This window comes from Lemur catta, chromosome 6 (genome assembly GCF_020740605.2).
Source record: "Lemur catta isolate mLemCat1 chromosome 6, mLemCat1.pri, whole genome shotgun sequence".
Classification (NCBI taxonomy): domain Eukaryota; kingdom Metazoa; phylum Chordata; class Mammalia; order Primates; family Lemuridae; genus Lemur; species Lemur catta.
In genome coordinates this window covers 46,153,768-46,180,811 of record NC_059133.1, presented here as the reverse complement: position 1 = coordinate 46,180,811, position 27,044 = coordinate 46,153,768, and the positions used below count along the sequence as shown (strand labels likewise).

The 27,044-nt window shown below is 38.1% G+C and overlaps 1 protein-coding gene across 1 annotated transcript in view; it reads left to right on the top strand.

Moving 5' to 3' along the window:
- Positions 1 to 27,044, top strand: part of IRAK3 (interleukin 1 receptor associated kinase 3) — a 46,123-nt gene that overhangs the window by 12,098 nt on the left and 6,981 nt on the right. Inside the window, exons 2-8 of the mRNA XM_045553420.1 lie at positions 497 to 679; positions 5,520 to 5,584; positions 6,241 to 6,295; positions 7,532 to 7,683; positions 11,852 to 11,916; positions 15,719 to 15,833; positions 16,707 to 16,825. Of these exons, the coding sequence (XP_045409376.1) occupies positions 497 to 679; positions 5,520 to 5,584; positions 6,241 to 6,295; positions 7,532 to 7,683; positions 11,852 to 11,916; positions 15,719 to 15,833; positions 16,707 to 16,825 (754 nt within the window). The remainder of the gene's footprint in view (positions 1 to 496; positions 680 to 5,519; positions 5,585 to 6,240; positions 6,296 to 7,531; positions 7,684 to 11,851; positions 11,917 to 15,718; positions 15,834 to 16,706; positions 16,826 to 27,044) is intronic.

The following is a 27,044-nucleotide window of genomic DNA, read 5'->3' as shown; positions in this document are numbered from 1 at the left end:
GAAATTTTAAAGATAATTTTATAGTGGAGAAACTTTGCAGACACCACCTTCATCACGCAATCAAATAAACATTGCTAGTGATAAGACATTAATATCATAAACCTCTTGATGTTACATACTGAGAAGGATACAGTATCATTCCATTCTCCCGAAAGACAAGGAAAGACTGAGGAACCATCACAGACTGGAGGAGATTAAGGAGAAAGTACAATTTAATTGCTATGTTGGAAACTGGATGGGACCTTAAAAAGAAAAGGGACATAAGTAGAAAAACTAGTGAAATTAGAATAAGGTCTGCAGTTTAGTTATCACTGATTCTGATAATCATGTTATAGTAAGATGTTAACATTAGCAGAAGGTGGGTGAAAAGTATATGCTAAATTAGTTCAAAATAAAAAGTTACAAAGTGAAATAAGTCATACAGTTTACATACAAACAAGTATTCCAATAAAAGTACATTTAACTATTCTTTGTTTCTCTATTGCAATTTCCACAGCGGAGCGACTTTCAAGCAGCTGGCTGGATGTTCGCCATATTGAAAAATATGTAGATCAAGGTAAAAGTGGAACAAGAGAATTACTTTGGTCCTGGGCACAGAAAAACAAGACCGTCGGTGACCTTCTACAGATCCTGCAGGAGATGGGGCATCATCGAGCTATCTATTTAATTACAAATCATGGTAAACACTTATTCATATAATATGGCTCTCAGTCCATCTTATAGGAATTATGATTTGTATATGTAAATATTGCATTTTATCCAAGCCATTGACTCATCATACTACATGTCAGTGATTCCTTCCCTGTGGCTTTTATCCAGAAGGGGCCTTGTAGCTTCACATTTTCTTGTGACACTTTTTTCCCTTATTGCCTAACTTACACAACGCATTCCTTTCTACTACTTCGTAGTTTTGTTTTCTTTGGGTTTTTTTTTTTCAGTTTTACTGGCAAACTACACTTTTTAAAATGTTTCGTTTTTAGCAGCTAATAGAATCAGTTCTCTGTCTAAAACTCTGAAACACTTTGAGTCATAAACAGAATTAGAATCACAATCTTTAAGAAAAATACAGATTGGGTTGGTGGCTCATGCCTATAATCCTAGCACTTAGAGAGGCTAAAGCAGGAGGATCACTTGAGGCCAGGAATTCAAAACCAGCCTGAGCAACATAGGGAGAGTCCATCTCTACAAAAAATAGAAAAATTAGCTGGGTATGATGGTGTGTGCCTGTAGTTCCAGCTACTCAGGAGGCTTAGGGTAAGAGGATTGCTTGAGCCCAGGAGTTTAAGGTTGCAGTGAGCTATGATGACACCATTGTACTCTAGCCCAGGCAACAGAGTAAGACCCTGTTTCCGGGGGGGGGGGGGGGGGGGGGGGAGAAAAATACAGATAATGCTATTATTTGTTTTATTATATGATTAGAAATTAAAAATATAATTGGATTTCCGCCTTATATTTTAGTGCAAATGATACTTCCAGAATAATTTTGGGATTTTTCTTTTCACTGCTGTTTTTACGCCACAGCCTTTAACTCTGCCTTATTTACTATCCATTCCACAGTGGCCTAATTCTTCCCTTTGTCTTGTCTGTTTCTGTTGCTGTGCCATGCCTTGCATTTAAAGATCATGAAGTTTTCTCCATTTATTCTTTGTCAGCAAAAATAATCTAACATCACCTGTTCTGTTTATTCCATTTAGATTTATTCACTTCAACAATAATTATCTTGAGTCATCTTGGGGCCATATGTTATAGACGCAGAGCTCTTAGGTTGGAACCTCTTTTGAATCAATATCTTTATTCTTTTGGCTTTTGTCATGTAGACATCTTTTTTGGTCTGTTTATTTGCACACATGTTCTTTGATAATATATTTAGTGCATGTGAGCTCTTGCACAGACAAGGAAATCCTGAGAGATTTGTTCCAGAAAACTGTAGCTTCAGATGGACTTTTATTTTGTAAATTTTTCATATTAATGGGATATTCATTCCCAATACACTTCCACCATAATATTTTCTGTATAACTTGGCTTTTGTCTTTTGTCTTTTGCACACTGTTTCTTCACTTAGTTTAGTACAGCAGAATGCTTTATTCTGAAGCTGACTGAACAAGTGAAATTCAGTGAGTCCCTGGGAACTGTAAAGCCATTGCCTTTTCATCATCTGAGCCTTTTCCTGCCAATGAAACCACTCACATGGTTTGCTGTTCACGATATAAACTCACACCAATTTAATGGGACACACAGGTATGTTTTACACTTCGATGTTCTGGAATAGATTTTAGGGTATATTTTCACTCTCTCTGTTGTTTATGCAGCAGAGAATGGTTTGGACTGTACGTAGACAAAAATTCTACATTCTTGGTTGATTCCTAGTCTGTTGCCCATGCAAAGTTGATGTCATCTTTTTAATGTGAGCTTAGCTGATTGGTAGAAAGACATTTACTTATTGATCTAGTACAAAGAGATAGGTATTAATAAATTTGAGATAAAGAGGAGGATAGTGCCTTACTCCTGTCCTAACTAAAGAAAATAGCATTATTTAATTGTAATTTATTGAGTTGATGTTTTGAATTATAATTTTGAAAAAGTTAGTTGCATAGCTTGTTAAAAGTGGGATGTGATGATTTTTTGGAAACATAAGTATAGCCTGCTAAACAGGCATGCCCTGTGTTAGCCACTTACTGAAATAGGAGTTAGAGCTCCTAATTGAAAATGCATAAAAAGATTTAGTCTTTGTTTGCTGCTAACATGGATGGATCTATCCAAATAATCAGTTTTGCCTACATTTCCTTAAAATTTTGTTCTGTTTGGTGGGATGGTTTTCATTTTAGAGGAATTTTTGACTTTTAATATTCCAACCTCCAGGCATCACTTTGTAGACTTGGTTTTTCTTACAAGTCTTATTGAGAAGGGCCTTTTATTTCCTCCCAGGCACTATTCCTGTAATTCAGATTGCTGCCATTAGGTGATTTCTTCACATCCATAAAGCATCCCCTCATATCTCAGGATATAACCAAATTATTCAAGACACTAAAATCTTTATTTACTGTCACTGTGTCTCTGGCATGTCCTTATCACATTTTGCATTTATAGTTCAATGATCAGCAGTTGTTTTCCAGTTTTGATATGAAATCCACAGCTTTCTACTGGGTTCTTACCCATTTTGAATTTCCATTTTATATGACAATGAAGTATTATCTATCTTTTCACAAACAACAAAAGGGCAATGATGTTCAGTGCCCTTATAGTCCCCAAATTTCACATCTATACAACGATCCCTAATTCAAGATATTTGTTATTTTTTTTTTTCTGGCTAGAACCTTTAGTGTAATGTTGAATTGAAGCAGCAAGACCAGACATCCTTATCTTCTTGTTTCTGATCTTAAGGGGAAATCATTTAGTCTTTCACTATTAATGATGTTAAATGTGGGTTTTTCATAGATATCCTTTATCAAATTGAGGATATTCCCTTTTGGTCCTAGGGCTTTTAGTGGTAGGGTATTGGATTTTGTCAAAGGCCTTTTTGCCATCTATTGAAACGAACATGTGGTTTTTATCCTTCCTTCCATTAGTGTGGTGCATTACACTGACTGACTTTCAGATAGTAAATAAATCTTATATTCCTGGGACAAATCCCACTTGGTCATTATATCTAATTCTTCTTACATGTTTCTGGATTTGGTTTGCTAATATTTTGTTGAAGATTTTTGTTCTCTATATTTATAAGGAATATTGTCTGTAGTTTTCTTGTGATGTCTTTATCTGGGATTGGTAGCAGAATAACACTGGCCTTATTGAATGATTTGGAAGTTGTTTTGTCCTTCTCTACTTTGAAAGAATTTGTGAGGGACTGGTGTTAATCTTCTTTACACATTTGGTAGAATTCACCTGTGAAGCCATCTGAGCCTGGACTTTTCTTTATGGGAAGTTTTAAAATACTAATTCAATCTCTTTACTTGCAGTAGGTCCATTCAGATTGTTTATTTCTTTTTGAGTTAGTTTCAGTAGTTTGTGTCTTTCTAGGAATCTGTCCATGTCAGCTAAGTTGTCTAATTTTTTGGCATACAGCTGTTCATAGTATTCCCTTATAATTCTTTTTTATTTCTGTAAGATTTGTACTTATATCTCTTTTTATGTTCTAGATTTTAGTAATTTGAGTCTCCTCTTTTTCTTTCTTGGCAAGTGTAGCCAAAAGATTGTCAATTTTGTTGATCTTTTCAAAGAACCAACTTTGGTTTCACTGATTTTCTCTTTTTTAAAAATTCTCTATTTCATTTACTTCTATTCTGGTCTTAATTATTTCCTTCCATATACTTGCTTCAGTTTAGTTTGCTCTTCTTTTTCTAGTTCCTTTAGGTGAAAAGTTAGATTATTGATTTAATATCTTTCTTCTTTTTTAAGGTAGGCATTTATGGCTATAGGTTTCCCTCTAAGCACTGCTTTTGCTGTATCCCATAAATTTTGGTATGTTGTGTTTTCATTTTAATTCATCTCAAAGTATATTCTAATTTCTCTTTTGATTTCTTCTTTGATTAATTGATTGTGAGTTTGTTGTTTAATTTCCACATATTTATGAATTCCCAAATTTCCTTCTGTTACTGATTTCTACTCTAATTCCATTGTGGTCAGAAAATATATTAATACTTTGTAGGATTGCAATCTTTATAAATGTATTGAAGCTCGTTTAATTGCCTAACATATGTGTATGGTCTGTTCTAGAAAATGTTCAATGTGCACTTGAGAAATACATGTGTATTCTGTTTTTGGATGGAGTGTTCTATAGATGTCTGTTAAGTCTAGTTGGTTTATAGTGTTGTTCAAGGACGTTTGTTTTAATTATGTTTTGTTGCTAATCTTCTAAGCAAAATAGTTTAAGAAACACTAGAACCTAATCTAAGAAAAACTGGAAGATGAAATAAAAATTTTAAGTCTGAGTCAAAATGTTAGAAATGACAGCAAAATAAGTCAGGGTTTTAGTCTTTTGTAGGAAGCTACATAGACTACCTCAGTTCAGACAGAACCATAACAGATAGAAGTTATATTCTGTATTTGGGAAGGGGTGGTTAAGTATTTGTGGTTGATAACAGACACACACACACACATACACACAAATGCTCATACATAACCACCTCTAATACCTTATGGTACAGACGGTACAAAAATTAATCTAACCCAGGGAGATATAATCTCATAATTATAAAAATGTTAAATATAAGTACAAAAAGCTGATAGTGTTTTTTCCTTCAATTTTTTACTTTGTACTTTAATATTTTCAATTATGTCTAACAATAATTTAAGAAAGCTATTCATGTTTTAAGTGAACAAAAGTATATTTGTATGATATTTGATCATTAGAAAGTTATTTCACATATGTAAATATGTAACCATTCCATAGGAATGAAACTGAACTTTAGAAATGAACATTACTAGCAAAGCAATTATTTTGCCAGATTCAGAAAGAAAAGAAAACATCTTTATTAGGGACATAACATTTTTGTATCTAGCTCCCCTAATTTCTCTTTCAGGAGCAATCCTGAGTCCTTCAAGGCAAAGTCATCAGAAGGATGGATTTCCAAACGTGTCATCCAAGGTAGAGTGTATGTGTGTAGGAAATGACCATTGAACTTTGTTGCATATATAATTGAGCATAATTATGAAATTATCGGGCAGAAAAATGCTGGATTTGCAGGCACTTTTTAAAAACCAGATATGCCTTAGTTCTCTCATTATTCTTTACTTACATAAGGATTCAGGAAATTAGAAAAATTCATAAGTATTTGAAGAATTAAGAGCTTTCTCCTCTCAGTGATCTGTCAGAGATGAGACTTAGAAATACTACAGATGGTGTGACATACGCACTTGTCTTAACTCAGCTTTTAATTTCCCCTTCCTAGTTGATGTTTTGTGTGTTGCTCTTAGATTTTATTAGCGCTCATTTTTATAGCATTAGAAGTCATTTTTTTTTAAATTTCAGCTTATCATGGGGGCACATAAGTTAACTGACTATGGCATTGATGCTTGAGTTTTTACAGTTAGTATGAAGCCTTAAATATATAGGGTAATGAATGCAATTGAAGAAAGTAAGTGAAATAACTTTGCTTTCTACTAGCTTTCTTCTAAATTAGATTCCACTAGATTCCACTTGTTGCACAGTATAGTCCAGGGGGAGCTTTGGATTTCTGTTGAGGTTCTATTCTTTCTAGGCTTATGAAATGGAATTACTTTAGTATGTATTTCTTCTCTTAGGAAACAGCCAATGTCATAGTGGATAATGTTCCTATTCCCAAACATAATGAAAAAGGTAAAAAAAAATGCTTTTCTTTAAATCATCCTTTCATTTAAGTGAAATTAGAGGAAGAAATATCCAGTGAATATATTATCCATTTATATTCAGATTCAATATAAAATGTTTCAGGTATTGCAATAATTCCTATTTTGTTTTGACACTTAACAGTTCTAATGGATGGCATATAACTGTTATGTTAAGAATCCATTGGCTAATGAAGAACATAATTGTGCTCTCTTCACATAGGGGGATATTTTAGGATTTTGTTAGTAAAATTTGCCATTTTTATGTGTCATAGGAAAACATTTAAAAAATTATGTTGGGTTTTATACAGTTTTAGAAATTTTCATTTCTAAGATTTTCTGTAATTGCAGAAACCTTTCAAGATAATTGTAGAGCAATGCTGGTGGTCCATATGAAAATCTAGTTATTTTCCATATCAACTTCCCTACTTTGTCAGTAGGGAGAATAATTTAGCCCCAATTGGGAATAATTCTGATAAATTTTAAAGACTACTTAAGGCTAACTTGCCTAATCTTTGCCACTAGATCTGAAGCTTTGTTGGTTGAGAAGAGAATTAGAAAAGTTAGATAAGGTCTGAATCAAACATTAATGTCTTTAGAAAGGACTTTGTATTAGCTGTGGAAATATAGCCAAAACTGGGCTCTGAAGGATTTAGCCAAGTTTTGCCTTTTGAATTTGTGTTTGATTACCTTTACATGTTTTCTCCCAATCTCTGCTTTGGATGATTTTTCAAAAAGCTGAAGCTTCTTTCTAATTTACTCAGAGGAAATAAGTTAGGCATTTAGAGGATTTGGCTCATGAGAAGTGTTTCTATCAGTCATGCTTGGGGAATATTGTTTAGACATATTAAGACTTCCACTTTCATTATTTTTTAGTGGTTTTTGATTCATAATGGGTCAGCAGCAATACATTGAGCTAATGACAAGGAAACTAAATCTTGGCAAAGTTTCCCCAGCTAAGCTCTTTGGCTGATCTCTTTGGAGAGTTGATAAAATCACAATGCTACTGTTCTCAAAAACCATTTGCTTTGTGGAATGGTAGGAATGATACCCATGTAAACATGCAGAGAGCACACAGTGGGCTTCAGTTTTGGTTCTTGGGCCTTTCTCTCCTGACCTTCTGCAGGGCTCTGGTTTGTTTCTGATATGAAAGTTTTGGTTATAATGGTGACATGGATTCTCAAAAAGAGAAAAGGTAACTCATCTTCTCCCTGCTTTCCTTCCTAAGGAATGTTGCTTAAATCTTCCATCAGCTTTCAAAACATCATAGAAGGAACCAGAAATTTCCACAAAGACTTCCTAATTGGAGAAGGGGAGATTTTTGCTGTATACAGAGTGGAGATTCAAAACCAAACGTATGCCATTAAATTATTTAAACAGGTATGGAAAGAATTACTATCACAGGATATCAGTTCCGTTTATTTGCTCATACCTCATATTAAAATTTGTCATTTTCATCAACACTGAAAGGTTTATCTGAGTATAAAAATTCATAAATGGTTGGGCATTGTGGCTCACACCTATAATCCCAGCACTTGGGAAGGCCGAGGAGGGAGGATTGCTTAAGCCCAGGAGTTCAATACCAGCCTGGGCAACATAGCGAGACCTCATCTCTACAAAAAAAAAAAAAAAGTTTTTTTTTTTAATTAAGCCAGATGTGATGTTGCCACCTGTGGTCCCAGCTACTTAGGAGGCTGAGGCAGGAGGATTGCTTGAGTCCAGGAATTGGAGGCTGCAGTGAGCTATGATCACGCCACCACACTCCAGTCTGAGTAACAGAGCGAGACCTAGTCTCTAAAAAAATAAAAAAATTCATAAATAGAAATAAAATGCATGACCTCAGATGACTGGAGAAATGAATGCCTGTCTTGCAGAAATGTAGAAGTTAAATCCTTCCCATTCCCTGATTTATTGCATGAGAAAGACTTTTGTGAAAAGCCATGTAGGACCTCTGGGACTTTGCTTAAGAGGGTCAGGTTGTGCCAGTCTGCTCCAGTTTTCCTGGCTTTTAAGGATGAGCAGTGTCCTCTCCAGGCAGCTTCTCAGGCTAAGTCGCGGTTTGGCATTTGGTGCTACTTTATAAATTATCTTCTATCAAAGTTCAGGAGGGTGGGAAAGAGGAAGCTTCAAGTGGGAAGAGGCCAAGACCAGAGCAGAAGGGTAGAAGACAATTGGGTGACTGCAGCCAGTGAGGCAGAAAGGGGATCAAACTCAGGAGTCAGTGGGAGATGGGTATGAACACATAGACATGGCAGAGCTGCTCTCCATTTTCTTCATTGTTGGTCAACGATCCATAAACATTTACTAAACTCCTTGTATGGACTGGGCACTGAACATGTAGAGATGAATAAGGCAGAGTTCTGTCCTCCAGGAGCTCGCAGTCCTATGGGGAAAACAGCTAGGTGAACAGAAGATTAAACAAAGGCTACGTGAGAAGTACTTTAGCAGGAATTTGTACAAAAGGTCACAGAGGCACATAAAAAATAGCAACTCTCTCCACCCGGAGGAGGGGTGTGTCTGGCACCCAGAAGAGTATCTGGCACAGTTACCACTCTTTTGAAAATAAACATTTTCAAAAACAAATAGAAAAGTGGAAGAAAGGCAGTGACCTTTCAGCTGGATTTTGAAGGATGAGTAGGATTTTGGGAGGCAGTGAAGGTGGGGAGGTACAGTCTGGGTGGAAGACTTAGGTGCACATACCTGGGTGTGTATGTGAATGCATAGATCTTTCTCAGGAATAACCGTTCATCCAGTGGAGTGGAGTGGGGAGGTGGGCGGGGGGAAGGTAGCGACAATAGGTGTCGCTGGAAAGATTGGGTAGGTCTAAAACTGTGGGTGGTTTTTAAGTAGGAGAATGAAAGGCTTAGATTTTTAAAATATAACTTAGATTACAGGTTGGACAATGGATTGGAAGTTGGCAGGGGAACTGGGGAAAAGATGGCAAGAATTAGACCAAAAGCAGAAAGACTTGGTAGAGGGATATTTCAGATGTGTAAACCAAGAAATGGGCAAGGCATCAACCAGTGTTCTCAATCCTAACTGCATTTATAGTCACCTACAGAGTTTTTTGAAAAATGAGCCGTATAGCAACTGGTTAAGTCAGAACAGTGGCAGTGGTGGCAGGCATCAGTATTTTTTAAAAGGTCCCTAGGTGGTTCAAATGTGTAGCTAGTGTTGAGAGCTAATGCTGTAAGCCAGGGCAAAGTCTGTGGGGATGGTTAGAAGGTATGTCTAAGAGGTGAGGTGAAATGGACCAAATCTAGTGATCTGTTGGATAGGACTGGGAAAGTGGGGAGAAGGAAGAATCTAAGTTGATTCCTAGTTTGCAACTTACATTACAAAGCCATTTAGAAAATTAGTAACCTGATTTCTCCATTTTCCCATATTGTATTTTGCACCTCTTAATTCTATATAGACATCTCAAGGTTCCTGAGAAGATGAACAGTCTAATAAAGAAACAATCTACTGATAAAACCATTCCACAAATAGAATGTGGTTGCTCTAGAGGTGGTGTTACTGAATGAAGCCTGTTTCTTAGTGCCAACATCCATTTGTACACTCTCTTATGGTTGAGCCCAGGGCCACCTCCCCAAAGGGTCCGTCTGCTCTGCTTTTCTCTTCTCTCTGCAGCTGCCATCAAATCACACTCTCTTTTGGGAGTTTTCTTTCTGTGAGTCTAGCTTCAGAAAGGGATGTCATTGCCTCTAGATCCCTTTCCCTTCCTGTCTTAAAGATATTATTTTCTTGTTTGCCTCTGACCACTCCAGTATGTTTTTGGTGACCCTCCTATGTGTAGCTCATCATAGCCTCAACCTGTAGTATTGATTTCTTCATCTGCCCCTCCCAACGGACTAGATGGCTTTCTTTGAAGAGCTCCTATTTGCCTTTGTATCCTAGTACCTTGTGACAGGGCGTGGCCCATAGTAGTTATACAATAAATGTTTGTTGGATGAATTGAATGAAGCATACCTGCCCTTTTAAAGAATTTAGTTAGTTGCTAATCATTAAGAGTAAAAAAACCTGGAGATTACAAAGGACCAATCAAAGTCCTACTGTCCCTACATTTTAACTCCCTCTTAAAGTAGTGAATAGAAGTGTAGTTGGACTTTTGCCCTTCTGATTTTATCTCTACCTCCTTCTTTAACCCAACACACACACACTTACCAGAAAAGATGAGATCATTGAATGAAGCCTTAGCCACAGAACTTTTTTTTTTAAAGAAATGCAGTTTTGTAAAATTGGGACATTGCCGATTACCTTTCATAGAAGGACTGAGGTTGGGGATTGTACTAGATGTGTTAGATTTGTGCTTTTCGAACTTTATATGTACTAATCACCTGGGAGTTATCTTACAGTGCAGATTCTGATTCAGCATAATGGGCAGAAACCCAAGATTTAGCATTTCTCAGAAGCTCTCAGTGAAGCTGAAGTTTTTGCACATAGATCACACTTTAAGCAACAGGCATTAGAATGCTAGGTTAGCATGAACACAAAAACCAACTCCTTCATTTTTCAGATGAAGAAAACTATGACCTTAGGGAGGTTAAGTGACTGACAAAAAGTCACAAATAGCAAGTGTTAGAGATTGGCCTGAACTCAGTCCTCCTGGCTTCCAAGACAGTGGTCTTGTAAAAAGCAAATTCTGATAAAATGGCCCTTGAAAATGATTTTTCAGCCTGATGTATTATTTCTGAATTTCTGGCTTAACTTGGAAAATAGCTTCCAGAATTCCCGTTGAGTTTTTCTCACTTTATTCCTAAGGACAGAGCTCCAGAACTCTTCCTTCTCTAACAATTTGCAAATGACAGAGCCCTACAGATGATGGGATCTGGGAGTACACTTAATTTATTAATAACTCTTCTGTGGTTGAAGTTAGGAACCTGAGGTGCAGATACATGCAATGATATAAGATGCATAAAGGCATCAAGAACAATGGCAGGTGTAGAGTAGGTGCTTAGTACAATATTATTGAATTACTTAATTTATTCAATATTCATGTGTCAGGCACTGGGCTAGCTTCAAAAGCTTCTTTGAGGTAAGAAATTATATTATCATATGCTTAGTAAGCTCATCTTTTCAAAATTAATGCAAAGGTAAACTTAGACTGGCATATCCAAATGGCCCAGGTCATAAATGCCAAATTAGTGAAATTTTGCAGCAGAATATAAGTAACACAAATTGGATTCTTTGGGAGATCAAGTGGAGCAGTTCTAAATGTCATGGGATTTTCTTTGAATACAGAGAATACTTTTGAATTTATGTACATGTGTGCAAAATATGGTAAAAGAGTTGAAATAGAAAATTTGGCAACATGATATATTGCATGATAAACTTTTAATTCAAGAACAGTGGTTCTAAATCTGTTTTGGGGGCTGACAGATTTTCAAAAATCTGATGAAAGCTAAGGATTCTCTCCCCAGAAAAGTGTCATATTCATTTACATCACAAAGTTTATCTAATTTAGGGAGACTAGAGACCCTAGGTTAAGAATCCCATAAATAGAGATCATTTTTAAATTTTTTTTCTTGTCTTTCTGTATGATATTTAGGAGAAAAAAATGCAATGCCAAAAACATTGGAAGAGGTTTTTATCTGAACTTGAAGTTTTACTACTGTGAGTATATCTTGTCTAGAATTTTCCCCTCTTTGTGCTTGGGTTTCATTTCTGTTCATCTTTAATTTTACAGTACTGTGCTTGGCATGACATTTAATAAATGTGGGTTGGATGTTAGAACATTGGGTAAATTTTTGACATCTGCTTCACTATTTTCCTTAAAGTACCTTTTAAAATAGATCATTTACGTAATGTACTTGAACACATTTTAACAAGAAACTGTCACAAGGAAGTGTGTTAAATCATGTGTGACTATACCATGGCTGAGTAATAATTCTTAGAACATTAGAATTGTATATATTTTACCATTTCCCCTGTTCTTCAGAGACATTCCAGTCTAGAAACTGTTTCATTAGTATAACTCTCTTCAGGAAGAGAGTTTTAGACAAAGAAATCAAGTGCTTTTGATGTGCATATTATTTTTGGGGAATTCATTCATGAGTCTAAGTAACCGTCCTTGGAGACAAATTAACATGACTTCATTTTCATATATATTAATATCTGCAGTTGTGCAGACTTTCTTATTGAAGCCCCCAATGCTATACAGTTCACTTATTACCCTTTACAAATAGAAAATGTTCTTTTCAAATGTTTTCTTAACCAATATGTGAAGTAGAGAGGCAGGGAGGAAGGTGGGGAGAGAAGGCATTATACCGAATCACTTTCCTTTCATAGCCAGGGCAAGAAATCAAAATATTAGAGGCCAATCATAAAAACTTAGTATATATCATTTAGTCAATAAAAAACTAAACCCAAAATTGTTAGGGTAAAAAGTTTTTACATTTAAGTTTTGTTTATTTGCTTATGAAAGTAAGATTCAGGCTAGGTGTGGTGGCTCATGCCTGTAATCCTAGCATTTTGGGAAGCCAAGGCTGGAGGATTGCTTGAAGCCGGAAGTTTGAGATCAGCCTGAGCAATATGGCGAGATCCCGTCTCTACCAAACACAATTTTAAAAAATTAGCCGGGTGTGGTGGTTTGCATCTGTAGTCCCAGCTACTCAGGAGGCTGAGGTAGGAGGATCGCTTAAGCTCAGGAATTTGAGGTTGCAGTGAGCCACGGTGATGCCACTGTACTGTAGCCCAGGCAACAGAGGGAGACCCTGTTTCAATAAACAAAATAAAACAAACAAACAAAAAGAAAGTAAGATTCAGACATTTCAAAATTCCAAAAGTACAAAAGGGTAGAACAAGAGATTTTTCTCCCACTATGATCCAGACACCCAGATGATTTTTCCAAGGCAACAGTGTTATCAGTTTCTTATATATATTTCCAAAGACATTTTATATGTAGATATATAGGTATTTTTTTTACTTTCTTCTTTTTACACAAAAGGTAGTGTAAACACATTGTTCACTTTGCTTCTTTTCATATTCTGTTATACACTGTACTGTAATTTACTTAACCATTCTCCTATTGATCAGTTTTATATTTTTCTACTTTATTATTCAAAAATAATGCTTCAACAGGAAAATCTTGTTGTATGTTATTTTGTACCTGTTTCAGTGTATTTGTAAGATAAATTCCCATAAGTAAAATTATAGAATCAAATGGTTGTGTGTATTATATATAGTACCAAATTGTCCTATAATAGAAGTTGTACCAGTTTACACTTAACAGCAGCCACATGGGAGAGTACCTGGTTTCCAATTCTTGCCAACCTAGTGTTTATTCTAACCTTTTAGTTTTTGCCATAAAAATACTTAATTTACACATAAAAATTGTATATATTCAAGGGTACAATGTGATGATTTGATATAGTACATGCAGACTGTCTAGTGAGTACCACAATCAAATTAATTAATATATCTATCACCTGATCCCCAGAACTTGTTCATTGTATAACTGAAAGTTTGTGCCTTTTAACTAACATCTCTCCATTTCCCCCACCCCTAGCCCCTGATAACTACTGTTCTACTCTCTGCTTCTTTGAATTTGACTTTTTTAGATTCCACATGTAAGTGAGATTGTGCAGTATTTGTTTTTCTGTGTCTGGCTTATTTCACTTAGCATAATGTCCTCCGGGCTCATCCATGTTGTCGCAAATGGTAGGATTTTCTTTTTTATGGGTGAATAATATTCCACTCTGTGTAAGTATGTATGTGTGTATGTATAATTTTCTTTATTCATTTATCTATCAATGGACATTTAAGTTGATTCCATATCTCCATATCTTGGCTATTGTGAAAAATGCTACAGTGAACATGAGGGTACAGATGCCTCTTTGAGATACTAATTTCATTTCTTTTGAATATATACCCAGAAGTGGGATTGCTAATCATATGGTAGTTCTATTTTTAGTTTTTAAAGGAACCTCCATAATGGCTATGCAAATTTACATTCCTACCAATAGTGTGCAAGCATTCCATTTTCTCCATACCCTTGCCAATTCTTGGAATTGCTTGTTTTTTTGATAATAGCCATTCTGGCAGTGAGAGGTGATATCTCATTGTGGCTTTGATTTGCATTTCTCTGGTAATTAGTGATGTTGAGTGCCTTTTCATATACCTGTTGGCCATTTGTATGTCTTCTTTGGAAAAATGTCTACTCAGGTTCCTTATGCCCATTTTTCAATCAGATTATTTGCTTTTTTTAATATTGAGTTGTTTGAATTCCTCATATATTTTATATATTAACCCATTATCAGATATATGGTTTGAAAATATTTTTCCCATTTCATATATTGTGTTTTCATTTTGTTGACTGTTTTCTGTGCAGAAGCCTTTTAGTTTAATCTGATCCCACTTATTTATTTTTGCTTTTGTTAGCTCTACTTTTGGTGTCATATCCAAAAAATCATTGCCAACACCAGTGTCAATGAGATTTTCTCCTATGTTTTCTTCTAAGATTTTTTATGGTTTCAAATCTTAAATCTTACATTAAGTCTTTAATCCATTTTGAGTTAATTTTTATATATGGTATAAGACAAGGGTCCGATTTCATTCTTTTGCATTTTGATATCCAATTTTCCCAACACCATTTGTTAAAGAGACTTTTCTTTCCTTGTTGTGTGTTTTTGGTGCCCTTTTCAAAGAGTAGTTGACCATATATATGTAGGTTTATTTCTGAGCTTTCTATTTTATTCCATTGGTCTATGTATCTGTTTTTATGCCAGTGCCATACTGTTTTGATTATTAATAGTATTGTAATGTAGTTTGAAATCAGGAAGTGCATGCCTCCAGCTTTGTTCTTCTTTCTCAAATTTGCTTTGACTATTTTGGGTCTATCATGGTTTCCATATGAATTTTATGATTATTTTTTCTATTTCTATTAAAAATGGATTAGAATTTTGATAGCAGATTATATTGAGTCTGGAGATAACTTAGGGTAATATGGACATTTTAACAATATTCTCCAGTCCATGAGATATATTTCCATTTATTTGTGTCTTTTTCAATTCCTTTCATCAATGTCCTATGGCTGTCAGTTTACAGATCTTTCACCTGCTTGGTTAAATTTATTCCTAAGAATTTGGGTTTTTTTTTTTTTTACACTAATATAAACAGGATCATTTCCTTAATTTCTCTTTTGGACAATTCATTGTCAGTGTAGAAAGGTAGCTGATTTTTGTTTATATTTATATTATCACAATCAAAAACAGTAACGAGTATTTGTTAGAACTCTTTAGACCAATTTGGAAAGCAAACTGTGTCGTGTGTTCAGTGAAATTACTTTTTCCTCAGCCGAATTTATATTCTGCTTTAAACTGATTCCCCATCCCACCTTACTACCCCCAAACCAGGGTGGTGTTCATTTCCTATTTGAATAAAAAGTTTGATGACTTTAAAAATCTTTTGTTTCAAGGTTTCATCATCCAAACATACTAGAGTTGGCTGCGTATTTTACAGAGACTGAGAAGTTCTGTCTGGTTTATCCATATATGAGAAATGGAACGCTTTTTGACAGATTACAGTGTGTAGTAAGTCATATCTATTATTCTACCTGATCCTCTGACTCCTTGAGCCCCTGGGAGAGCTGCTGAAACTTTCTGAGAGAGCTGAGGGACAAGGTGTGTTTGCCTGAGGGGATAGCCAAGGATGGGTTTCTCAAGGAAGTAGAATACCTCTCCTTGAGTTAATTTCTTGCTCTTAGAAGTCCGTATAAACACCTGCGTTACCATGTTTTGTGCAACATGTATGCCAAAACATTTGCTGGGTTCTTACTCCTCATTGATTCTATACCTCCAGTAAGTTTATACCAACTACCTTATTCCTCAGATAATTTTAATTTGTATAACTTTAGGCAAAGTATCCTTCAATACAAAGAATAGATGTAAAAGTGATACAGGCTCCTTAAGGAGAAGGAAGTTGAATAAATGCCATGATTTCTTATAAGACTCGTAAGATGTTTTTGAAAGGTAAGTTTAAAAATTAATTCCAAACAGGTTGAGTTTCAGTTAGAGTAAGAATAAAAGCAGATTATTTTTAATTATCCATATGATTGTGCCATAAATAATTTTAAAATCTTAGTTAATGAGCTTTTAAAGTGTCACCTTACTAACTATGCTTTAAGTTAATATTAAAAATTATTGAGTGTTTTCATTGTCTATAAGGAGACCTAACCAAACAAAATAAAAAAAGAAAAGGAAAAAAAAAAGAGGCCTAGAATTGTCATCAGTAGCAGAGAGAAACCCATCTGGAATTAAAAATAGGTTGTGGCAAACCAAACTGTTGATTCACTTACCTTATCCCACCTTGCCATTTGTTCTATTCTGGCATACTTCAGTGTAATAAATGTATAGATAGTTTTTACTCAGAATGTGCAGCCAAACCAACTGCTGTTGTCTTTTTAGGGTAACACAGCCCCACTCTCTTGGCACCTTCGAATCAGTATATTAATAGGAATATCCAAAGCCATTCATTACTTGCACAACACTCAACCGTGCTCGATCATCTGTGGCAGTATATCAAGGTAAATGATCCCAGAGCTTTAGATTATACCTGAAAGCCCCATCCAGGAATCATCACAGGTGAGTCCATACTTCACACTATTTTCTGCTCTAGTTCTCCTGGTAAGTATGTATGTGTGTTAGTTTTCAAAATCTTACATTTTTATTAATGAAAATGTGCCTACCAAATTTAAAAAGCTATATTTATGTTGCCAGGGGGAGAGTTTATAATATCTTTGGAAATTATTAATGAACGATGTATGATAGACAATTCTGTATATAGATAGTCCCAGTTTACAATGATTTGACTTAACGATTTTTTGACTTTACAATGGCACAAAAGTGATATGCATTCAGTAGAAATCATACTTCCAGTACTCGTACAACCAATCTGTTTTTCACATTCAGTAGAGTATTCAATAAATTACATGAGATATTCAACACTTTATTATAAAATAGGCATTGTGTTAGATGATTTTGCCCAACTGTAGGCTAATGTAAGTGTCCTGAGAATGTTTAAAGTCAGCTAGGCTAAGCTATGATGCTTGGTAGGTTAGGTGTATTAAATGCATTCTGAACTTACGATAGGTTATCGGATGTAACTTCATCATAAATCGAGGAGCATCTGTATTTTATTAATTATTCCTGATAGCACACTGTGAAATGAACCTTTATTTATCTCACTTTTTTTTTTAACTGAAGTTCAAGGAAAGGATAAGTGATTTATATGGGGATTCCTTCAAGATAGCAGTAGTACATAGCAATTAAGATTCTTTGTCCTTGAGACTCCAGTGTCTTGCTCATTCTTCTGAGGCTACTGTCTCATAACTTTGTATATTAACCAGTGACAAGCCAATTAGCAACCCTAGTATTCATTTTTGAGAAATGAGAAAATTAGAAGCAATTTCTTCCATAGTCCTTGTTCTTCAGTAGACATACAGAATCATTCAGAGTAAATATACCATAGCAAACCTCCCCTCCCGGTGAATTTTTTTCTATTTGCCTTTTATCTTGAACCTGTCCAAAAGTACATAAATATACCTTTGCTGAATATCAGGGAAGACCAAATTTAAAAGGGCTGTTGCCTTTTTGAACCATTTCCAAATTTCTTGAAAAAAGCTTTTAGTGTGCTTTTGACATAAGCAGAGGAGGGACTGATTGCTTTTTGTTTTTCTGAGGAGTGAACTCCATATAAAAAAACTAGATTTTACTTGGTCTTGGCGGAGTGGGGGGAACTGCCCATAGACATCTGCTCCATCACCTGCTAGTGGTGCCATAGAATCAGCATAAAAATGATGTGCCCTCATGGGTCCTAAATATAGAGGACAGTGAAGGTCCCAGGGGTTGGTGGAGTCATGCAGTGGAACCACTGAGGTGGCCACCCCCAACCTGAAACAATCCCTTTTCCACCCAGCTTGCAACCAACACTGAACACAGTAAGTGCTCAAATAGATGTTTTACTGAGTAAATAAATACCTGGAATTTGGCTGTATATATCCTTGCTTTGGTCTAAACTTAAAGTAAGCATTGCCTTATTTTAAATCCCAAAGAGTAATACATTAATTTTATGGAGTTTCCTTTTGTGTGGCTGACTTCATTAGACCCTTTTCTGAAACTCAGAGTTTGAAGGAGAGAGAGGAGGCAAGGATGTTAGGGTTCTGTTAGGTCATTAAATATGAAATGTGCGATTTTGAATCAAAAGTATAGTTTATTATATCTCAAACAAGAAGCAGTGCAATTAATCAAAGTATGCGCCTAAAGTGTCGGCACAGTTTTGCCATCTTAATGGCAGCTTGTTTATGCCAGCAGTGAAGAAGCCTGGAGAGCGAGTGGCGATGAAATCGTGAAAGGCATTTCCACAGCTTGTTGAGAATTGAATATTTTTTTGCAAGAAGTGGTCCAAAGCCTGGAAGAAGTGGTAGTCAGTTGGTGCAAGGTCTGGTGAATACGGGGGATGACAGAGAGTTTCCAAGTTTGAGCAGCATTGTTTATGTGACATGTGGTCAAGCGTTGTCTTGTAAGAGGATTGTTGAAATAGTGATATCAAACCTTGCTGCTAATTCATACACAGGTGGGGATGGATTCGCTTCCACTACAGCTTTCAGCTCATCATTATCCACCTTGGTCTCAGGTCACCCACGTGGCTCATTTTCAAGATTAAAATCACCAGAACAGAACTTCTCAAACCATCGACGTACTGTGTGTTCATTAGCTACATCCCTCCCGAATACTTCGTTGATATTTCCAGCTATCTGTGCTGCATCGGTTCCATGAAGGGACACATATTGGAAAATAACACAAATTTTTTACTTATCCATGGTTTCACAAAAATAGCTCTAAAAAAATTTGAAAGATAATCACAAGCCAAACTGTGCATTTGAAAGAGTGAAGATTTACCTTCACAGTAAAAATAAAGCAAGAAGTGTCTAAGTGAAATGTCAGAGGTATCAACTGTCAAACTTGGTACTTAAGGAAATCGGACATTTCACCTTAATAACCTAATGGTTCTTGATGGAAGAGGAGGACAGAGCAGGCCACCAACTAGAGCAACGAGGGCGTCAGGGCAGGAAGGGAAATAGAGGCAGGCTCTGCCTTCTTCCCAGTACTTTTCAAGCTGACACTGGGCAAGGTGATTCAGATGTGCGTGTCCTACATGCCTCTCCCGGTAGGGGATGAGCAGAGGCTGTGGGCCCACATGTCCACTTTCTCACTGTTGCTAAGTGTCTCCAGGCAGGTTCCCAGGGAATGGGCTTGGAGGCGGAGATTTGCCTGCAGGAGATTCTTAAGGGAGGGAAGGAAAAAGTCAGAATCAGGCAGTTGGAGTGGTTGAGCCGGGATACTCCTGTAATAGAGGCCTCAGCCCATGCCATGGACAAGCACTAAGGTGGGAAGGCCCTTAAAGGTATCCCAAAGGCAGGCAGGGCACTCGGGTCTTTGCACTCCTGCATCTGACCAGCCCTGGAGTGGGGCTGGAACTTAGCTGTGAGCCATCAGCCGCCAACCCTTCTGGCTGGGGAACAAGAGTCTTCCTGGGGCCTAAGGAGGGAACTGAAGGGGTGGGGGGTTGTTGGGTGATTCTGGCAACCACCACAGTTATGGAGGAAGACTTGACAGGGCCTAAAAAGAGGATTTTTCTTTTTCACATACTTTCCCCCTCTCTCCTACCATCCTTTTCTCTTAGCTCAATAACCCCTAAGGTTGAAATCAGAGACCAGATTTAAGAAGCAGACCTTCCAGTTAAAATGTGGTTCTGAGCAAATTGCTCCACTTTTCTAAGCCTCAGTCTTTCTGCACAATGCTAGCAATAGATTTAGTAGCTTCTGTCTCTTCGGGTTAAATGATATACGATATGTATGGTGCTTAGCAAAGAGTACACACTCGTCCAGGGGTGACTCCTACCCTGACTGGTCAGGAAGTGGTGGGAGAGGCAAGGGCAGAGGCTAAGTGGTGTAGTGGCTGCTCTTTTACTTACCTACATTGTCAATTTATTGTGTTTGAAAAGTGGACCTGCAAACTAAGCTCCGTTTTTAAGATAACAATCACTTCTGTGTTAATATGTGTTTATTGAATATGTGGAGAATCACATTCATTTTAGTTCACATCCATACTAAATGGAACATCTGTAGTGTGCAGAGCATTGTGTTAGACCATGGTGGGGGTGACATTGGTGGTAATAGTCTTGTCCTTAAAGGATCAACCTGGTGGTCAGAGAGAGAACACAAAATACATAGTGCAACAGTGAGCGTGCCCAGCATGTGGTTGGTCTGAGAAGGCTTCCGTATGTAGAAAGGTTCTGGAGTCTCTCAGGAGTCTCACAACTTAAAAGGAGGCCAGTTGTTCCAGGCCAGTATCCCAGGTACTTGTTTGGATGTGCAGAACTATAAAATCACGTAAGTAACACTGACAGACCTAGTGCCCAGTGGGTACTAAAGATACAGCGTACCAAAAGAGATCTGGTCAGAGACAAGGAGAATGTTATGGAAGGAGCAGGATTTGAACTAGAAATGCAGCCAGCAATGTGTTTCATTTTTTAGTTAGTGGAGGGGCTGCTGACAACTGTTGCCTTTCTGAGTTTTCCAAATAGTTTGAGGACTCGAATATAACTCATCCGTAGACTACGGCCACCCAGGCACGTGTCAGGGTGTGGGCTTCCAAGGCTGTGGGTGTTTTCTTGAGAACTCTGGTATCACAAGGGCTCCTCAGCATGTCCCTGCCTGTTCCAGAGCCAGTCAGCCCCTTCCACAGCCACTGAACTCTTGGCCTTTCTGCTGCACCTGCCTGCAAAGATGTTAGTTAGTGTCAACTGTGACAGTAGATTTCCCCGTCTTGTTTGGCGATTGCACACCTGTTCTCTGGAAACTGGAAGGAGACCAACTCGGCTCATTCAGGCCGCTGAACATCTGTCAGGTGGTAATGACAGTCAGTCCCCAGCAAGTCTGAGCCAGACGTGGATTGGCTGACCTAGATTACCCTCCCGAATCTCTTTTAAATGAATCGTCCGCTTTGCTCTGAACCTGGGCTACCCGGGTGCTTGGTCCCTGTGTACAGCTCAGTGCTTTTAGGAAGATCTGAAATCCCTGCCTCTTCTGCCTTTGTCATATTAATTCTCTAAATCTACGTGAGGAAAGATAGCTTCTAGGAGGATGCAATTTTATTGTAAATCCTGATAACTGGCTCAAAAAAAGGACATCTCAAAATCTGTATTGAACCGTGACCTTTCCCATGAGTAAGTCAGGGCTCTGTTTTTGTTGGAGGAGTGAAAAATGGAAGATGTTGTTACTTTTGTTTTCTTTTCTTTCTTTGGGTTTCAGACTGATGAGTCACAGAAGACTTTATTCTAAATCATTTGAGGCCCGGCCGGGTGGGGGTGGATCACACCTGTAATCCCAGCACATTGGGAGACTCTCTTTTGGAACTTCTAATTATTTGGTTTGAGATAGGTTTGAGATACAAAATTCTGATGCCAAGTTTTCTTTTTTTTTTTTTTTCCTAATAGACTTTATTTTTATTGTTATTAGAATAGAACATACTCCTTTAAATAGAATTTTAAAAAACATAAAATAGAAGTAAAAAATAAGTCATTTTACAAAAAAAAGCCATAAGTCTCTGCATCCAAATAAAGCCTTATTGATATTTTTGTATGTTTTACTTATTTATTTATTGTTTTCAGACAGGGTCTCATTCTGTCACCTGGGTTGGAATTCAGTGGCATGATCATAGCTCACTGCAGCCTTGAACTCTGTACTCAAGCAATCCTCCTGCCTCAGCCTCCTGAGTAGCTGGGACTACAGGCATGCACCACCATGCGCAGCTAACTTTTTAAATTTTTTGTGGAGATGGGGTCTCACTATGTTGCCCGGGCTGATCTTGAATTCCTGACCTCAAGTGATCCTCCCACCTCGGCCTCCCAGAGTGCTTGCATTATGAGTATGAGCCACCATGCCTGGCAGATAATCTTACATTTTTACAGTTTTAAAATAGTTTTAAAAATGAAGATTGAAGGGTCATTATTCAGCAGCCTAGGCCCAAAGTGTGAACGATGAACAACATCTTTTGTCCAAGCAAAATGAAATGGTGTTCACTTCCTCCTTCCTCAGTGGGAGAAGGATGATGATGTGGGAAGAGCACACAAATCTGGGTTCAGGCCCAGGTCACTCTCTAGCCAGAGGGTGGCCAAAAGTTGTACATTCAGAACCAACGGAAATGATCTCTAGTTGACCTCTTCTTGCCTTCAAACTCTTTGACATTACACCTGCCTGTTTTTGTTACTGTGCTCTGTACTCACAAATCTAGGTGTCAGGTTTCAGTGTGAAAATGTCGGTTCTTGGCGCGACCATGGTCGAAGAAAGACCAGACGCACAAAGTAAGGCCAGCGTGAGGGGAAATTTATTGATGGGGAGCAAGATAGGATTATAGAGCAAGGGCAAGATACAGGCCTACAAAGCAAGATACATACTCCACAGATGACCACCAGCCCTCTTGTCACAACAAGAAAAGAGAGTTTGGCTATGGTTTGCAACTTGATTTATAGTGCCGGATTGGGACCTCTCTAGTGGCTCAGACATCACCGTGGAACCACTTTGACTGGACAGTTGGGAGTTGCATTACTACGCATGCGGGTTGTTCTAGGCCAATTTCTGGACTCTATGGTACCTACGTGGACTGGCCCATGGGCTAGAGAGTCCTCTGCATTCTTTTGTAGTTGGCGTGCTGAGTTATGATTGACAGATTCATAAAGTAGTCCCTCCTCCCCCAGGGAGGACAGTCGCTTGGGAGAGGATTAGGGTAGGGCAGGACGAAGATGGGGGCTTGGGGTCAACCGTTGTCCTTCTTCCCAGGTAGGGCAATTGCACCAAGGCAACAGCACCCACTTTTGTCCCTAGGAGACCCCAAATCCCTTGATATCTATCTAACATAGGGATTGTGACAAGAGAATGATGTGACCCTGTATTCTCTTAAATCCTGGCCAAGCTTTACCCTGATCAGCTTCTGAACTGGGATGAATTCTGATATGTATAGGAGGCACTTCCAGCGACCTGTTCACCCGGGAGCAGGCCTTAGGCAACATCCTGAAAGGCCTGTTTTCCTGAAATGCTCTTTCCCCAGGCTCTTCTCCTTACTTCCCCTTTTTCAACAACTACCCCAGTGATCTCATTGTTGTCCCTATCTCTTATCACTGCCTGCTCCACAACTTTCTTGGGAGAGTTACTTAATTCCCTGAGCCTTAGTCTCCTACCTGCTCTGGAAGTGGGTGTGGTAGGCTCTGCCATTAAGCTGTTTTGGTTGGAACAAGTCATGCCAACCATGTGGGCCTCATTTACCTCATCTGAAAAAGGAGCCATTATACTCTAGCAGCTATGACAAATCAGTTTTGTCTCACATTCCATCTTTGATTGATTGACAATAATTTCCCCCAGGCAGTGTTGAAAGGGAACCTAGGGTAGCTGCTTTCAGAACTCAATTTGTGATGTCTGCCAAGACTATGGGAGGCTATTTTGGGAGGATAAATGTTTTGCCAACATTTGGCCCACATATTTGCCATTCCTATGCTGTGCAGTCTAAGGCTACTTATGGTTTCAAATCCTTTTAACAAATTGATTATATCAACAAATATTTACTTAGTATTAATATCATCTGTAGACTCAACCTTATGTTTAAGCAGACAACAAACATTAGGTGGTCTCTATAATGGCCAAGTGATGTAGCTCAGGCTGTACTGCACAGCAGGAACTTGGAGAAAGGAGGAATTCAGAGTAGCTGAGTGAAAACTTCATGGAGGAAGTGAGTCTTATGGCTGAAGAGAGGATTTAGATAAAAATAAGGGAGGGGAGAGTATTTTCAAGATGAGGAGAACAGAATAAAGAAAACCCCAAGACAGCAATAAACACAGTTTATCCTGATTGCATTGGTAAGTGCAAATACATTAAGGGTAGCTGATAAGCTGCAGATTAGGAAGTTCAATGACAGCCAAAGGAATTTAGACCTGACATAAACACCCACTGAATAACTTGTTAGTAATCCTCCCAACAACCCTGAGTTTAGGTATTATTGTTATTATCTCAGTTTGACAGAGGGAAAAGCCGAGGCTTACAGAGGTTAGTAATTTGCCTCTGTCCCATGGCCGTAGATAGGGAAGGGGAGGTTCCTTTCCATGTTCGTGTGAGTCCAACAATCATGCTCTTATTGTAGAATTAAAGGTCTAGGATTACTGGGAGCATATTGGCTTCATCAGCAGAGACAGGGAAATTGGGAGGAGAGGAGAGCGTAATTAGCGTGTGGAAATTTGGAAGTGTTGACGTTGGACTCTAGTGACAATGCCAGTAGGCAGCAGGCTTTGAGAGTGAGATCTCTGCTGGAGATCAGCGTTTGTGCAGTCTTTGCTTGTCCACGTGCTGAGAGTAAATGGCTTTCTAAGGAAGAAACTGTCAAGGACATGGCTGAGGAATACCCACAGGAGGAAGCAATGCCCATATTGCAAAGGTATTTTCAACCAGTCTGCCGGTTTATTTAGCCCAAAAAATGTCTTAGTAATTTGAACTCTTCAGTGAGAATGTTATAAAAACATAATTCACTTCCAGATGGTGGAATTTGAGGAGGAAAGGATTTAAAGGAAAGAATCTTGAAAAGTTGGTCTGTGTTCTTGGCTAAAGACCCTCACATTTTTATTTGGGAAACGAGGACATTTTTGAATTACAGGAACACTTAGAAGCATCTGAAAGCAGTAAACCTCTTAGTTATTTCCATCCTCTCCCTTAGCGAGCTTAATTGTTTTCACATTTACAAATGATTTAAAATTGAAATGCATTTCATCCTTAGCATTTTCCATCCCAGACGTTCATTCCAGCTAATGTTTCCAAAACAAAGAGATGATCTTGGGGAGCGTTTCTAATGTTTCCTATAAAATCATTTTCTTTAATGGGTATTGCCATTTGTCTCCCGCCAAGTGAAACGGTCTTTCATACAAGGGAGGTGGTCTAGGAAAGAAAGGAAGGGAGAAGCCATTTGCTTCAAAATGTATTTTTTTAAATGAAAATTGATCAGAGATGGAAGGTCAGAATGAGCAAGTGCATGGAGAATTTCCTTTGCGAGCGACTAGAAAAACTGCATGGTTGGGAAGAGAGGGCGGGGAGCACAGACTGGCCCCTTCCAGCAGCCACGTCACCTTGCCTGAGGACCCAGGCTCCTCCTGCCTCTGCCCCCAGACCTGATGTCTCTGTTCCTGAGGCTGATGTGACTGGTAAGGTTGGGCTGCAGCTCAGTGTTGAATAAGGATGTCAATGCCTGAAGGAAACGCAAAGTCTGTTTGTTTGTTTGAATGATTAATTAATCAGTCTCCTCCCTTTCCCTCTGCACTCCAAAAAAACCTATTTTTATTCGTCAGGAATATTTTAGATATAAACAGTTCTTTTTCCTATTTCCCCCGGTACCTCCCTCTTTTAAAACATCCAAATATGTTCATTTTTTCTGAGGGATGCCCAAACAATGAAATATAACATCAATTAAAATTTCCCCTATTAATTCTATTTGTCACCACTGTATCCAAACCCCAACATTCATTTGTTTATACATATATATGTGCGTGCACAATATATACCAAAGAGTTTTTTCCCCTCTCCATTGTCTTAAAATATCTAGAAATATTACTTTAATTAGGTTTGTCCAGAGCTTCTCAGTAATTATTTTGAAACTCAACTGATTTCTTTAAACTAATTAGCCCAATAGTCCTCAGATCTCCAGGGTCATCCTACAACCTTAAATTGGTGTCTTTGAACTTATTCTGGAGATACCCAGCCAAACCTCTTGGATTTTAAGGTAAGGTCATGGGTGTGGGATGGATGATGGCCAACCTACATCTTTTAAAGCAGATTTTGAGGCCCTCTCTGAGTGTCAGGAACTCTATTTGTGTTTTCTCATTTAATCCTTGTAAGAACTCAGTGAGGTAAGCTTTATCAGATCTTTTTACCTACAAGGAAACAGGCTTAGGAAGGTTGTGCTTGTTTGGTTAGAGTCAAAGTTTCACGTTTAAAGGAGGAACGCCTCTTATTGACTGGGCCTTTGCACAGAGAACCGAGACTCAGAAGGCACCAATAAGCAAAAACAAGCTTTAATACTGTCTCTATGACCTGCCTACGTTCAGTGGGAAAGTAAGAGAAAGCTCCATAATCCAATGGGGGATAAAGGGTTTCAGCTTCGTGTAGGACACAAGGCTTGCTCAAGCAGGGGAGGGCGTGTGTGCACAACTTTTCCAGTAACCGGTAGGCTCTCAGGGACACCGGGTCTTGCCCCATCTGGTGAGGGGAGGCAGGACATCTGGTGAGGGGTGCACTGTGTTGCAACAGCTGTGACACACGGCACGTGTCCTCTTGCCTCAGCTGTCACAGAGGCTGTTGGGTCCTCTTTATCTCTGGGGCCAATACGTGGCTCCCCACTTCCTCTTCCCTCTGTCATTCTTTGGGTGGAGTCCTGGCTTTTCCTGAGAATTGCCAGGCACTCAGGGGCTGGACTACTGGGCACCAATAACCCCCTCTAAAAATATATATCTTTAACAAATCGCACATGTCCTCACTAATATGTAGGAGCTAAATATTAAAGACAATTGATCTTATGGAGACAGAGAGTAGAATGGGGCTGGGAAGGGTATCAGGGCAGAGGGTAAAGTGGCAATGGTTAATGGGTGCAAAAAATATAGTTAGATAGAATGAACAATATTTGATAGCATAATAAAGTGACTATGATCAACAG